This window comes from Carcharhinus amblyrhynchos, chromosome 12 (assembly GCF_965287045.1).
Source record: "Carcharhinus amblyrhynchos chromosome 12, sCarAmb.v2.hapA, whole genome shotgun sequence".
Lineage (NCBI taxonomy): Eukaryota > Metazoa > Chordata > Chondrichthyes > Carcharhiniformes > Carcharhinidae > Carcharhinus > Carcharhinus amblyrhynchos.
Window position 1 is genome coordinate 66488436 of NC_137335.1, and position 16473 is coordinate 66504908.

The following is a 16473-nucleotide window of genomic DNA, read 5'->3' on the forward strand; positions in this document are numbered from 1 at the left end:
GCTTCATACAGGATAAAACAGTTGATCAATTGTACTTTAGAGTTTAGTAATACAGTGCATAACTTATTTTGCTGCATGGAGCCTTTTGGTGTTCAAGGATATATAATGGAATAATCATGTTACAGTCTTGTCCAGGATCAGTACCTTATGAAGAGGCTTTGGCAAATCGCAGGACTATTCTAAGTTCAACTGAAAGCCGCGAAGGTCTCTCACAACAGGTAATGATGCATCTTCTATGTTACCTCAGGATATTTGATAGAAAAGTTGAAGCGGCTACGGACCTCTCAAAATGACCAAGTTCAGTTTGAAGGCACAGAATTTTGATAAAATTAAGCAGTTAGAGAAACCTTGACACTTTATACTTTATAAATATTTGATGTGCTTTGCTCAGCACCATGTATTTGTTCTTTTGGATACCTGTTTGCTAAGAATCTAGGTGCACCACTATAGCCAGCTCAGATGCTCCCTTTTGAGTGAGGGACATAAAATTTGGATTATGTAAAGGATAAGAAAACACCAAGGTCTGGAATTTTGGCAAACAGCACACACAGCAAGTTATCTTTGAAGTGAATGGTTTTACACTAATCTTGTCATCAACTTTCGTGCTGGAATGTAAAAAAAAAACAAAAAACGGGCAGAAATTGAAGCTCCAGAAAGGCATGGTTGGCATGCCTTATTTCTTCTTTGATTCTGTTTGTTTTTTTTTGCATCAAAATTGAAGTTTAAAGCAAAATCATTTATGCATTTGGCCTCAGTCAATTTAAGGAAATGTAATTATGGAAAGCTAGCTAATTAATGTAGCTCTTTCAGCTGCTGTAAAATCTATTCAAGACATGTAATATATGGAACCAGTGACAGTTTTTAAAAAGATTATTATAAGGGTCCTGCTGTACCTAAAAGTTTGAGCATTGGCTTGCAGCCATTCAGGAGTTGAAGAATTGCAAGAAACCTTGTGTTTTTCATTGTCTTGCATGGTTGGGGCTTGGGAGCACCAGAGGGTTTACTTAAATTTGATAACAGTTGAATAAATTTGGGAATTGTGTGAATGTACAAGCAAGAGTTGCATTCTTTGCAAACACAATTGGCATAATGTGGGTCCTACGCCATTATTCAGTGTTCTGACCAATGAAACCAAGCATGCCGAATACTGCCTTCACCACTCTGTCCACCTGTGACTCCACTTTCAAGGAGCTATGAACATGTACCCCTAGATCTTTGTTCTGTAACTCTCTCCAATGCCGTACCATTAACTGAGTAAGTCCTGCACTGGTTCAATCTACCAAAATGCATCACCTTGCATTTATCTAAATTAAACTCCATCTGTTTGTCAGCCCACTGGCCCAATTGATCAAAATCCCGTTGCAATTGGAGATAACGTTCTTCACTGTCCAGTATGCCACCAATCTTGGTTTCATCTGCAGACTTGCTAACCATGCCTCCTATATTCTCATCCAAATCATTAATATAAACGACATATAAGTGGACCCGGCACTGATCCCTGAGGCACACTGCTGGTCACAGGCCTTCAATTTGGAAAAACAACTCTCTGCAGCCACCCTCTGGCTTCTGTCAAGACGCCAATTTTGTGTCCGTTTAGATACCTCACCCTGGATCCTGTGAGATTTAACTTCATGCAACAACCTATCATGTGGTATGTTGCAAAGACCTTGGTAAAGTCTGTGTAGACAACATCAACTGCACATTGTCCCAAAAAAAGTCAGATTTCGGCCTCCAGAATACTGGAAACATAGATTAAGTTCTGATGAACCTTCACATACTTGCAAGGCAGAACAATGGATTAAGAGACAGTTGTAGAATGCTTGTAAGAATGTTTTCTCCCAGATGTTGAATTCATTAACCTTCTACTCAGATCTTGAAATCCTTTGCAGCAGTTTTTAAATCAACTTTGGCCACTTAATGCATTGTATGTTTGTGTTCATCTGAGAGGGGTGCTGCTGACAAGGCTAACATTTATTGCTTGTCCCTAGTTGACCTCACTAAGTGGCTTGTTAAGAATAAGGCACATGGGTGTAGGCCTCAGTCCAATATTGGCCAGACCTTTTGGAGCATTACATGCTTCCTTTCCTAAGGGACATTAGTAAACCAGCTGGATTTTTCCATCTGATTGGTCATAACTTTTACTAACTGCAGCTATTTATTTCCAGACATTTTTAATCTGAATTTAAATTATCAGTTGGATTACTGGTCTGGTAAAATAACAACATTTCTGTACCCAGTATAACAACCTTTGAAATATTTTTATATGGCTCTTTCACAAATGTTCCAATTTTCCTGCCTTATTGTAATTGTGCACCAGCCTCTTCAAATCTTTACAATAAAGGTCCCAACTTGATATACAAGAACATATTGTAGCAGAGATTATGGAAGCAATTTAGCAACATGTGCAAAAGTACAGCTTAAAAATTAATTTTGTGGAACACAGCCTTGGGGTTCAGGTCAATTAATAAAATAGAAAAAAGGCACACCCTACACAAGTTTAATTAAAACAAGGATCTAACTGTGCAGCCAACCCTGAAGTCAAGGCCAACATACTTTCATTTATAAGGAAGAAATCACCGTGCATCATTGTAAAGCAAAGATTAAAAGGTTAAATGACTGGCACTATAATGATGGTTAAAGGACTTGTGGTGAGAAGTCACAATATGAATTACAAACTACTTTTGACAGATAAGCAAACTTGTCTGGGTTTTATGGTAAATAATATTCGCTTTAATACCCAATGAATGAACCAGACATCTTTGGCTATAACTACTAGATTTTTTTTCAGTTATGGGTATTCAGAATAGCTGTTGAGAAAGAAAGATGTCTGCATGCTCTGACAGCCACAATGCTCAAATAAGGGTGGGTACCAGGACTGAAACAGACATTTGACCCAACCAGTCCATGCCAGTATTTGTGGTCCACTCAGGCTTCCTCTCACCTTGTATCCTTCTAACTCTACCATCAGAATCACCTATTCCCTTCTTCCTCAAATGTTTGTCTAGTTTGATTCTGAGCAAAGCAACACAAGACCTCATGAGCTGAGCTTCCTCCGGGATTATTTAGTGTCAGATCTGATTTGTAAAATGCTTTGTGTCCAATGGATCTTTGATATAAAACAAATCAACCTAGCCTTAATTCACCTTTTTTTAAGAGAACAAAGGTTTTCTTGCTGTACTTCCTTGGTATTTAAATTTCTATATTTTGAGAAAATAACTATTGTGCATGCACACTACCAGACTTAAATAGGACTCAAATCCCACCCTCAGAGGCACGCAATGTTGATAGGATTCAGCTTGTCTAACACAAAAACTGCAATTACTTGTCTCAGTTGTACCCTGAGGTACTTGTTAATCCCAATGTGACCCCAGAAAGGGATGGTTTACCTACAGATTGAATTTAGTTTTAAGTAGACACCCACACTGGTTAGTTTTAGTCCAGAACAGTAATTTTTGTTTTTGTCATTGCATATCCTGTATGCACATTTTTGGATTAGTTGTACAGGTGACAGTGTTACAATGGAGACAGTGTACAAGTAGCATAAGTTATACTGGAAGAGAAGTAAACTATTCATGCTATGTTTTGTAGTTGAAATTCTTGGGAAGGGTGTATTTTTTTTGTTAGATTTTGTTATGAGAATAGAATGGAAGAAACAACTGAAGTGATGCAGTATGAAAAGGGAGCGAAATGTTGGGTACTAAAATTTCCTTCCTTCACCAGTTCCCCCTCACTAGTTAAATACTACACCAAACTCATGATCAAAACCCCCATGACCTTTTGTAACCAGCCATTAAATTATTTGTGAAGAGACTGAGGCCATTTGCTTAGACTTGATATGATTTCAGATCTTGATCTTTTTCAAGATGGATTAAGATTTTGCCCATCTTTTAAAAATAAGATGATGAGCTTTGTTGGAGCTCAGATTAAGTCAGAAGTAATTGCATGAAAATGTGGTTGAAGTGACGTTCTGTGGCTTGCACAGACACATTCCATTTGGCAATTTGTGGCTGTTCTGGGTGATGGGGGTAAAAGGAGAAATCAGAAAAATACTGATCATATTTGCATACCTCTTGCATTGCAGATCAGAATATGGGAAAACCTGGGAGGAGGTCAACCACCTGCCCTATTAGCTCTGGTATGGAGGATACTACAAGCACAAAGATGAGATCTGTAACCATATTGGCTGCTGCTTCTTTGCAGGTGCAACAAAGCCAAGAGAAGATAGCAAAACTGGAACAGGAGAAAGAACACTGGATGCTGGAGGCTCAGCTAGCCAAAATAAAATTGGAGAAGGAAAATCAGCGGCTAATTGACCTGGAAAGTCAATTTAAAACTACGTTCACTGGACCAATGCCTCCTGTTGGTTTTATCCAGGAGAATGGTGCCATTCCCAAAATTGAAGAATTACAGCTTGTTGAAAGGGACTCCAAAGAACCAGTTAAAAGTACTAGTCTGGTAAATGGTATAAAATTTAAATTCAATGGAACTGAGAATGAAGCTGGTTTGGTTTCTTTTCTCGTTTTCTTTCCTAAAAGTACTTGCATGCAGTTCCAATGGAACCGACTACCCTTCCCAAGTGCCCATTTTCCATATGTGTACCAAGAGGAAGGCTGGAATTTTCCAAATCCCTTCCCTGCAACAGAATCAGCAAGCCATTGAAATTTGGTTCATGTCGGCAGGACCAGAAGATCCCGTCAGTGTGAAGGGCTGGAAAATTCTGGCCCAAGCTTCAACAGACTGTTTTCCCCAGTACAGCATCAGGCTCGAACCCATTACTACTTTGGAGAGGGAAACCTAGTTGGCTTTTGCCACAAAAGCAAAATACCGTGGTTTCCTGGAAATTTGAAGTGAAAACCGAAACTGCTGATCACATAGCACCTGTAGAGAGGGAACAAACTTTACATTTCAGTCAGATCTGAATTTTGCTGGTTTTTTTGCCATCCCCACCTCCCTACCATGCCTAACGTGCACAGTAATTTGTAGCTCTTTCTGTCACCCTGGCCGAGAATAGTGGATCTTGAACCATCTTGCACTTATAGGAGTGAGAGTAATTTGTTAACGCCCAGTGGGGAAATGCATTCTGAGTGTGCAAAATGTAGCAAGTTGTGAATTGCCACAGTCTTGAGATATACTTTAAAGCTTAGGTTATTAAATATGTGATTGAATTTTCTAACTTCCAAAAAAGATGTCTTAAAATTCATCATCCCTAAACTACTGTCTCGTAGTCAAGTAAATCACCACCTTCTGCTTTCAGTGTGCATTTTAATGTTTTCAATAGTCTGAGACTTAAGCTAACTGAAGTTTTTTTTTGTTAGGTTGGAATGCTGACCACTTCCACCACCAACAATGAGGTATTATGCAATCCTTCGTGTTCTTGTTGGAAATGAAATAAATTAAGTGTACTGCAATGATCGCAATCCTTATTTTTGAAACGAACAAACCTTTGTGTTCGTTAACACTTAAAAGAATTTGGTTCTTAATTTTTAATTATGGTGCAAGTTAGTTACAGCTTATTCAGAAACGAATGTAGAATGTAAATTTTAAAATAGTCCGCACTGGCTGGGTTGATTTTAAATGTACGGTTAAATGGAGCTCACTGGTGCGTGTTCTTTAGGGTGATATTTCAAAACCTGTTATAGCTAAAGATGTATACCATGTGCTTAATTTTAGATTCCAGATGCAGAGTCACGCGAACAGTTAATTAAAAATCACTACATGATGAGGGTGGCAGAGCTAACCTCTCAACTTCAGATAGCAGACAGCAAGTCGGTGCATTTTTATGCAGAGGTAATACTGATGACTTATAACAGGCTTTTAGTGTTAAAGTTTTGATGACTTTTTTGAAAGATGATGCTTGTAAACCAACCTACAACTGTATGTCAAAAAAAGTGTTGAAAATATTCAGCAGGTCTGGCAACATCTCAGGAGAAAGAAACAGCATTGATGTGTCACTAACTCTTGTTTCTTTCTCCATAGATGATCTGAGTATTTCCAACACTTTCTATTTTTATTTAAGATTTCCTGTACGTTGCTTTTATTTTAAAAAAACTATATATTATGTCTTATTGCCGCATTGGAGTTCTGTAAGTCACTGGAAATTAATCCTGTTTCGTTAAAATGTCAAAACTTAAAGAATATTAATTATTTGCATTCATATAGCATGCCTTAGAACATTACTATGTCCCAGAGCATTTCAGAGACAATTAGAGCTTTTGAAATGTGGTTCTTGTAATGTAAAGAAACATTGGAGGCAATTTTTGCATGCCAAGATTCCCCAAACGACAGAGATAAATAATCAATAAACCCATTTTTACTTATGTTGGTTGAGGGATAAATTCCCAGGAGACTGTGGAACTCAGCTTCTCTTATTCATATAGCCTTGGGGCTTTTATGTCTGTCTGAGAGGGTAAAGGGGCCCTCTTTTAATGTCTCTTCTGAATTATGGTATGACTCCCTCAGTAGTGTACAGGAATGTCAGTCTAGATTATGTGCTCAAGTCTGTGACAGTTTTCTAACTGAATTTATTTTCAGAGGGCAGCTGCATACAGGATAAAGATTTTTTTGTTCCAGCCTTAGTTCACTGACCTGAGGGGTCAGTCCACCAACTGCTCACGTCCCTTCTATGGTACACTAATGGATTGGATAAGTGAATAACTATCATGGGATCATCTCTTGATCCTTGCTTCTAGCAATGAAACACTCATTTTCAGCATATTTCCAATTAGTAATTCTTGAGAGAGATAGCTAAAGGTAATTTTCACTTTGTTCAGGGCAGTTCTGTCCTTTTTTATAATGTTTGGCATCTTGAGGAAAGTGCAGAGTTACAAAGTACAAAAACTTCACAATGCTGTGGGTAAAATGGTTTTGAGCCCAAAATTTTTGTTTTGATGATTTCCCAATCAACTTTATCCTACCTACTTGAGTAAGCTGTGTTCTGTCAAAGAATCCACAAAGAAACCACTTTCCACCTGAATAAATAGTCCCACTCCATATCTCCCTACATCCTCAAAGAGAATTGGGAGCAGTAAGGAGTTGATCAAGTCAGTGTTTGTTGGGACCAGGTGGTTGCAGAATGAGGAGGAAAAAAATGAGATGCTGCTTCTGTTGAACTTGCTCGGAACAGTATTATAAGCCAAAATGGAAAGGATTTTAAAATGGCAAGTCAGAGATTGGATCACATTTTTGAACTTGAGGGAGTTGATTAAGGAAACCAGGAAGTCAATCATTTAATATATGCATGGTCTCCATAGTATCATAAATACTCCACTAAGATCAGCCAGATGTCAGGACGGACTTGAGGAGCTCTATGGCCTCCTTCCTCCTCCTCCTCCTCCTCTTTCTTAGAGGAGACTGCACTGAGTACAGCAAGTACAGTATGCTTATTAGAAGTCTCTTGGGTTACAGGTTCTCAGTTTCAAGCTGAATTATTGTATGAATTTGAAATGTTTTATACAGAATGCTTTTTTTCTTTAAATGCATAGTGCCGCGCCCTTGCTAAACGCTTAGCACTGGCAGAGAAGTCCAGAGAAACCCTCTCAGAAGAAATAAAAGTTGCCAATCAGAACATCGTACGATTGCAGGTAGGGAGAAACGTAAATCCTCTTGTGCATTTTCTTGGCTAAGTTATATCCAAACAGCAGCATTGTCTCTTATTGCTGTTATTTGTCTGTTTATTAAATAATCACATGTTTCTAGTGGGATTTGCTTCCAGATATAACAGTAAAGGTGACATCCGGGCTAGATGTACTTTGCCTAATTTATTTCATTTCCCCCTCTTCCTTTCATCAACCCCCTGCCTCCCTACCAGATGTAAGAAGTCTCGCACCAGGTTAAAGTCTAACAGGTTTATTTGGAGCACAAACCACAAGCTTTCGGAGCACTGCCCACTCACCTGATGAAGGGACAGTGCTCCAAAAGCTTGTGGCTTGTGCAACCAAATAAACATGTTGGACTTTAACCTGGTGTTGTGAAACTTCTTACTGTGCTTACCCCAGTTCAACACCGGCATCTCTGCATCATCCCTACCAGAAATCCATTTATTATTACCTAGATTCTTGTTTTTTGCCTGATCTAGTTTTCAAAAGTGTATCTGGCACCACCTTAAATTTCAGGAGTCAGTTAAGACCAGAAGCATGCTCCATAAGTCAATAATTCTAAGAAAAAAATCAACATCCAGATTTGTTCCAAGCACTCTCAGTTTTAAATTGGTAGTTTCTTATACCACTCAGCCCTGTCAACTCAGCCATTTCTCTCCTTGTATGTTGCTATGGATTTTAATACTCTTAAATCTGGCGCTCTTCCAAGTTTGTGCCTTTCTAGAAATTTCAAACCCAAGACATAGATTCTTCATTCTCCTTGCTTTCTCAATTCCATGTCTAGAGCCATGATATCCTTAACCTGGAAGAACCAACATGCTGTACACCATTCCCAGATGTGGTCTGACCAAAAAACCTAATATAATCCAGTTATCAATGTGCTATGCCAGAAAGCAGAAAGATAGGACTGGATTAAATCTTTATGTGCAACTATATACAAATGTGCACCTACAAACCCAAAACCACAGTTTTAGTCTGTCCTTAGCCCTGGGAGCACAAGTTAAGGCTCACCACCTGAATGCTATTAAACACAAAAATTAGCCAACATGGTCCTGGTTTTGTTTTGAGCTATCCAGGTAATACAGCTCAAGACTCTGTCCAAAGGCAGAAACCTCTCTTTTTTTTCCCGAAAGTCACTGAAACATTTCCTGGTCTCCCACTGTCGCCCTTAACTCACGTCCACATACTTGATTTTCACCATCTATATTCTGTGTACCCAAGGGAAAGATTGCTTAATTTTCTACATTGAAAGACCCTTTCAGGCTTGGACCAAATTCAAAATGTAGGCGAATCCTGTGACAACCTATTTCCTCCTCCTGAGGTCCTAGCTGTACAGGCAATTTAATATTTGTAGTTACTTTGTATAATCAATAAACATAGACAAACAGTTCAGTGCTCGAACTTATGAGCCACCCCACTAGTGCTGGACATTAATCAGAAACTACCACTTTATTTATAATAAATGGTAGCCTTTCCCAATGTCTGTTCCATCTCACTGTCCTGCCCTTCATATGGGACTTAATTTGAATATATAGCCCATTGGTAAAGGATTTTTGGATTTCAAAGTAAAATGTGTAAAGCCAAGTAATGAAGGATCAAATGGCACCCTTCTTTGTCCTCCCCTTGTTTGACTGCAACAGGATTTTTGTTTGAAAGGATATGCTTATACTTTACTGTTTACACACTGGGATCATAAGAAAACTTGTCCTATTTGTTGTTAAGTTTAACAAAGAAAGAGGTTAATTTTATTATAATTGAACCAATCTAAATAAAATAATATATGCATCAACTTTCTCTCACGTTTGAAGTTTGTAAAGGGTAGGTTGTCCAAATTAGAGTCCGAAATATAGTAAAATTATGCAGTCCTGGCAGCTGGCCTCAGGCTGAATTTGATGATCTTGATGCTTTTTAAAGATATCGATGACTGGTCTGATTATCCTTTAGAAATGATAGCACATGGTTGGATTCATTTAAGAAATCTGTATGCAGCAGGGCAACCTAGATGATCACAGTCAGCAAATGGGGATAGAAGCTTTACCAGGCAGGTTGGAGGAATGTGGTGGCAAGAAGGATCCCACTTGGCCTTCTACCTAAGCTGCTCATCCTCTGTTTTAAGTACATTTTCAAGGGTTGGGTTGTCATGTGAACTTTCTCCAACTACCTGTGGGATTCAAACAAAAGACATTGTCCATGTATTTGATGAGCTGTTCATGTCTGGAAGCTAACTTAGCTGGGTTTCAGTGTGTTGTGGTAAATTATTGAAACCACTCAAGTCTGTACATTGCAATAAGAGAGACTTATATTTACGAGCATGCTTGAGGGACATATCCTTCCCCTACAGGGTGTTTGCCTGATACAAAAACTGCATTTCATATTTATATCTTTTGGTCATGACACTTGCACTATAAAATCCTAGCAGGCAGCTGCCCCCTTTATCTAACTGAAGGGTGAAGTCTGTGTTGCTTGTTTCACATTTGCTTATTCATCCTGTGAAGGTCATTAAGTTTGAGATTTACTTCCCCAAACCATAATTTAGTATAAAGCATATCTTCATCATATATGTCTACTGCAACTTAGAATAGAAATTGCTATGTTTGTTTTTTTCTGAATTTTCTCCCTATTACAATGCATGGTAAAACATCTGATTTTGGGTTGTGTAACTAAATCACTCATTATAAAAGGCAGGTGAAAGTGTTAAATGAATTGCATTGTGTGTGCATATGCTGTTAATTATTTCACTTAAACTAATTTTTTCTATCTGCCACATGTTTTAAATTTTAAAAAATGATGGCAGGCGTTGAAAAGATTGCATTATTTAAGTTCACTATCCAATAGAAAATTGGTGCTGAGTGCGGGGAATAGAATTTGTATAAAATTATTAAACTTCTAAATGATCTTGCTGTGCAAATATGGGGGAATTGTAATTGAACTGCACTACTGATGAATAAAGGAATTCCAGCATTTTGCTGGAATAACATTCCCTGTAGAACTGAGTTGGTTCCATTATGGCGCGGTGGCACAGTGGTTAGCACTGCTGCCTTACAGTTCCAGGGACCTGGCTTGATTCTTGTCTTGGGACACTGTGCATGTTCTCCTCATGTCTGTGTGGGTTTTCTCCGGGTGCTCCTATTTCCTCTCACGCTCCAAAGATGTGCGGGTTAGGTTGATGGGCCATGTTAAACTGCCCCTTAGTGAACCAGGGTGCGCAAGTTAAAGGGTTTAGCAGTTAAATATGTTGGGTGACAGGGATAGGGCCTGGGTGGGATTGTTGTCAGTGCAGACTTGATGGCTGAATTGCCTCCTGCACTGTAGAGTTTCTATGGATGCTTAGTGGGAGAATGTGTGAATTAATTATTGGAAAAGGATGTGATGGTGAGCAGCTTTGAAAATAGTGCAAAATTAATAAACTTGTTCTAAAATGAACTAAAAGCAGTACTCCTTCACAAAAACTAAAGATTATTCAGTGTAGCACACTCTAATGATCACTTCAGATCATTAGCTAGGATAAGTGCTTACTATTTTTAAGTTGACGTTAACTAAACATGGAATAGGTCACTCCACCCAGTCTAAAATGTTAGAGTTTGAGGGGACACATTAACATCAATTATTTCTGTTGATAATTGGACATAATTTCAGTGAAAACAAATGGTGTGCATTTTGCATTGGATAAACATCAGAGTATTCTTCAAATTAATTTTGAATAGCCTCTTTTTCGAGTGGGACAAGAGAAATATTTCTTCTGGACCCACTTGTTGCCAAAAAATGACTGCAGCTGCACTGACTATTCCTAGGCTCTTAAGTTCCGAAGAAGTCATATTGGACTTGAAACATCAACTGTTTCTTACTCTGCAGATGCTGCCAGACCTGCTGAGTTTTTCAAGCAGTTTGTTTTTATTTCAGATCTCCATCTGCATTTGTTTTTATTCAAGGGCTACTGTTTTGTGACACTTGGTTCTGGGTCCCTGCATAAATAAATATCTAGCAATGCTATTGCATGAAGGGCAAAATAAAACTGGTAAATGTGATTTCCACAGTTCAGAAAATCTCTTTTAGAAATCTGTTTATAATGGGACAATGGCACTCAATGATAATTGCATTTAACTAATAATTTCGTGGCCCAGACTTTGGAACGTTGGTTCAAATCCCTCCAGATCCCAGCTGGTAAAACTTAAATTCGATTAATAAACTATGGCATTTCAAGCTAATCTCAGTAACGGTGACCATGAAACTATCAGATTGTTGTAAGAACTCAGCTGGCTCTTTAATATCCTTCAGGGAAGAAAATCTGCCTTCCTGCATGTGCCCCCAGATCCACCGTAATGAAGTTGACTCTGAAATGGCCTACAAACCACTCAGTTCAAGGGCAATTGGGGATGGACAACAGATGCTGAACTTGTTAGCAACAATCACATCACATAGTTGAGGAGGAACTTCTTCACTCAAAGGGTGGTGAATCTCTGGAATTCTCTGCCCGTTGAAGTGGTGGAGGCTGCCTTGCTAAATATTTTTAAAACGCGGGTTGATGGGTTTTTGATAAGCGAGGGGATTAAGGGTTATGGGGAGAGGGCGGGAATGTGGAACTGAGCCACGACAGATCAGCCATGATCTTGTTGAATGGCGGGGCAGGCTCGAGGGGCTAGATGGCCTACTCCTGCTCCTATTTCTTATGTTCTTATGTAAGAAATAATATTTAAAAATCCCCCTCTGAGCAGTTAATAAACTGAAGCCAAAAGTTTAGGATTATTTCCTACCATAATATGGTAAGATATGGAGCAACAGCTAATGTATAAACTCTTTCTTGGAAGAGTTGTAGGAAATTGGTAGCTGATGACAAGTTTGTCCCACAGGAAATGACAGTATTAATAGTAGCAGAAATTGAATGCTTGATTAAATTATTACTATGCTGTGGAATGAAGCAGTTGAATGATTTGAGTACAATTTTATCTTCCTTTGCAGTTTCTTGGACCACCTTTGAAAGTGACAAATGTGGTCATGTGGCAAAGGCATGAATCATAACCATTTATTGTTGTTACACTCCTGGATTACACGATAATATAAATGATTCTAGGGTAGCAAGATTGAACTCTGACACGCAAGTGAAATAAGAATGAATTATCGGAATACCTGATGCCACTGAGTCCAAATTCGTAACGCAGCTTTTGTATTATATCTTTTGAAAGGGTGTGTCAGAATTTAAGATATTTTCAAAGCTAAGCAGGAAGGAATTTCATGCCTTAGCTCAAACTGATATTTTAAAATGTTGTTTATGCACAAACCCAAATGATCCTCCATCCTTTGTAATGCAAATTGAATCTAATAGATTGCTCAAGGTTTTTAATGTATTCCTTCATGGGTTTGGGTGCTACTGGCAAAGCCAGTATTTGTTTCCTGGTGCTAATTGCCCTTGCTAGAGGGCAATTAAGAATCAACCACATTGCTGTGGGTCTGAAATCACACTTGTGCCAGACCAGGTAGTCTGGAGTCATGTGCACCAGACCAGATAAAGATGGCAGGTTTCCTTCCCTAAAGGACAAGTGAAGACGTGAGTCTTTCTGACAATCAATAATTTTGTGGTCATAGTTACTGAGATTAGTTTTCAACTTGAGGTTTTTATAAATTAAATTTACTGTGGTGGGATTTGAACCCATGCTACAAGAGCATTAACCTGGGCCTTTGGATTACTAGTCCAGTGATTTGCACTACTCTGCTATCTTGCCCCAAATGATGAGTCCTTGTTTAAGTTCACAGAATGTTTACAGCACAGGAGACCAGAATTTCCCTGCTAGTGTATTAAATGTATTCCATAGATTCCCTGTTGACACTTCTGTTTTAATATACCATTGTCTATATTTTAATATAGGATGAGCTGACTACAACAAAGAGGAGCTATGAAGATCAGCTGAGTATGATGAGCGATCATCTTTGTAGCATGAATGAGACTTTGTCGAAACAAAAGGAAGAAATTGACTCTCTTCGTATGGGCAGCAAGGTAACGACAGTGCACATTTCTGCCTGGATCTCTCATTTTTCACCTCTGGTTTGCTCATTGCTTGATCCTATTGAAGGCCAATGGGGAAATTGCAGATGCAAAATAGGGTGTTGCTTGCTTCCATCTTTCTCCAGAGGGTAAGAAATTTGAGAGAGAGTCAGCACTTAAAATTTGCAATTTCTATCGACTTGTGCTGCATTTGTAAGTATTATTTATATCCTACAAATTAAAGTAGCAAACAACCTTTAACGTCAAACCACTTAAAATACCACTTGACTAAATCAAGAATACTCATTTTGTAATTTGCAGCCCAATTGTGACTCATGGAAACCTTTGTGACACCATCAATCCAACTGTGCACTTCCTGACCCTAAAGTTGATGCTGATTATCCTTCCAAGTTCTCCTATCTCTTCTGCTTACTATCTGGCCAACATTTCTTTCTGAAGAGGGCAAGTTGATGCTCAAACTTGAAAAGTGCGCACACAAACTTTGGAGGGAATTCTGGGCTGGCAGCCAGTAAGAATGGTTTTTGACACAATACAAAATAGTGTGTGCATCTGGGAGGGCAAATGTACTGATTGCACGAAGTGCATGAGCTAAAAGAGACCTGAAAAAGGATGAATCGTAGGTAGGTAGATTTTTTTGGAACGTAATAATTTTTTGAGAGGCAAGTGTGATGTTCGCATTTTTTTGACTTGGTTTCTGGGTACTTCATGTAAAAGGGCAGCTGAAGATGTCATTCCATGAAGATGTATCTCCGTTGTAGGTCTCCCTTTCATTTCTACACTTTTCAGCCTTTCATTCCAATTGAGCATCCTGTGAAACTTCAGAAAAGGCATTAAGTGACAGAGTTGTGGAGTCAGGTTCTCACCTAATCTTTGTCACATTGGTAAAAAGGTTACATGGAAGAAAACCAGCAGATTTTCAGTGTTGGATCTATAACCAAATTATAGCTTGCATCTGAACATGGTGTACTGTACCTGAGTATGATCTTGTGGTTTTCTACTTTTGGATTTTAGTTGGTAGTTTCTTTTTCAAGAAGGCATGTTTAAAAATAAACATCTTGAGTTCCTGAGTAGGTTTGTGTAAATTGTTGCCTGGCATTGTGACCATTAGTAAAAGGATATAAAGTCCCCTTATCCAAATCAACTGCAGGAAGTAAAACATTGGTCAAGATGTGTAAGCATGAAGCATAACTGACACTGTTCCCAGTAATCTGTGCGCACAAAGGTGAGCGCGACCCAGAGATACCATACTAGCTGTCTTTAAGATATCACGTGGCTGCTAATCAAATATGAAGATACTGTACTTTAAAATAAACAGGTCATGCATAACAGAATATTTAGGTGTTGCTTGCTAGTACCTTCAGTCTTCCTTCAGAAGGTAAGAGATCCAAGAGTGAGTCAGTGTCTAATAACCAGGCATTGGTATTGCCATTCAAGTCAGGAAATGGTGGGTGGCAATGTTGCTTCTAAAATTCTGCTGTGCATGATCAGTTCTTTCAGTGCACAGTATTTTAAATCTTTTTGCACAGGCATGGTATTTAACACTGAACAAGGTCTGTGTGGTACCTTCTAGGCTACTCCTCTCCCAGAGGACTGTGTAACTTGGAAGGTTAGTGGATGGCACAGTAATCTGGAAAAGAAGTAGAGAAAATACAGAAAAAAAGTGTACAGCTTTTCATAAATCTCAAATTTCAGTATGTCTTTTGGTTTAGTGCACTCAAAATGCACCTGAAGAGGTATGCTATTCATTTGTGTATGTAGTTGTTACCAGTTCACTAAATTATTTTACTTTTTGCTTGTTCACTAAAAATTACAACACTTTTCTCATCCTATCATTGAAGGGTAATGCAAAAAAAAACAGAGGTCGATAAGGTCTGAGGGCGCCATTCAGTTGGAGACCTGAACGTTGAAGATACAACTGCTGTTACCTACAGGGAAGTTTAGAATGCCAAATGAATATTTGTGTCACAGTTCCTCCTGGGAGTAAAGGTGTGCTGTTAGAAAGCCTAGGAATCAAAAATTGGACTTGAAAGATAACCTCCCCTAAAGTTTTAGGAAGATGATGGGAAAATATTCTGGCACTTAAAACATATTCCAAAAATAATGTACCCTGTGAAATTCCCACTCAATGGATAACTTGTAACAATAGCTTTTTAATAATTTTATTTCATTATGTGAATTCATAATGAAGGTTTTGTACATTGAATTATGTGACCATGTGTATGTTAATTGTGTATCTATTTTCTGAAATGAAAGATCCAACATGTTGTGCACATGAAGTGTTTTGATTTCTTAAAATGTGAAGCACAATTCTAATTTATCTAGTTTACTCCTGCTATTGGTCCTGCTAATACTGCACCACACCTGTCCTCATCACCCCACACCATCCTTCTGCTCCTTCCCTCCCCCATACTGAATGTGAAAATCTATTTGGTGCATAAAATGTTAATGAAAAAACTCAAATAAAAAAGGTACATGGTAATGGATGCTTGGAGTGCTTTCTTAGAGAAAACATATTTATCTAGTAGCCAAGCATGTTACCTTCTAGATGCTGCACCTACATTGTCAGCTACACCATAATGTGTTTAGCAATTGAATATTCTGTTAATTAGAAATAGATGCATTAGAACATCATGAAAACTGTGTTGTCTCCTTTGTTAATGTATTCAGTGTTTTCAACTGAAATACCAGCCTGTTAACATTTCTGTCCTAACTGCTATTTAGAGATTACCAAAATTATCCTTTCTTTAATTAGCTTCCACTGACTGAAAAATTCATGTTGATTAGACTTTTTGAAACAATTTTCTTATCCAAAAATACTTTTAATATCTCTAGGTTGGCTGTTTCAGTGGTGGGTAGTGGAGCACCTTTCTGTTTCTAGCA

General features: G+C 38.4%; 1 protein-coding gene across 1 annotated transcript in view; it reads left to right on the forward strand.

Annotated features, from left to right (window-relative positions):
* ppp1r21 (protein phosphatase 1, regulatory subunit 21) overlaps positions 1 to 16072 on the forward strand; it is a 68001-nt gene extending 51929 nt beyond the window's left edge. Inside the window, exons 16-22 of the mRNA XM_080200657.1 lie at positions 126 to 218; positions 4201 to 4455; positions 5316 to 5351; positions 5671 to 5787; positions 7482 to 7580; positions 13456 to 13584; positions 15432 to 16072. Coding sequence (XP_080056783.1) covers positions 126 to 218; positions 4201 to 4455; positions 5316 to 5351; positions 5671 to 5787; positions 7482 to 7580; positions 13456 to 13584; positions 15432 to 15461 — 759 coding nt within the window. The 3' untranslated portion in view covers positions 15462 to 16072. The remainder of the gene's footprint in view (positions 1 to 125; positions 219 to 4200; positions 4456 to 5315; positions 5352 to 5670; positions 5788 to 7481; positions 7581 to 13455; positions 13585 to 15431) is intronic.
* The last annotated feature ends 401 nt before the right edge of the window (positions 16073 to 16473 follow it).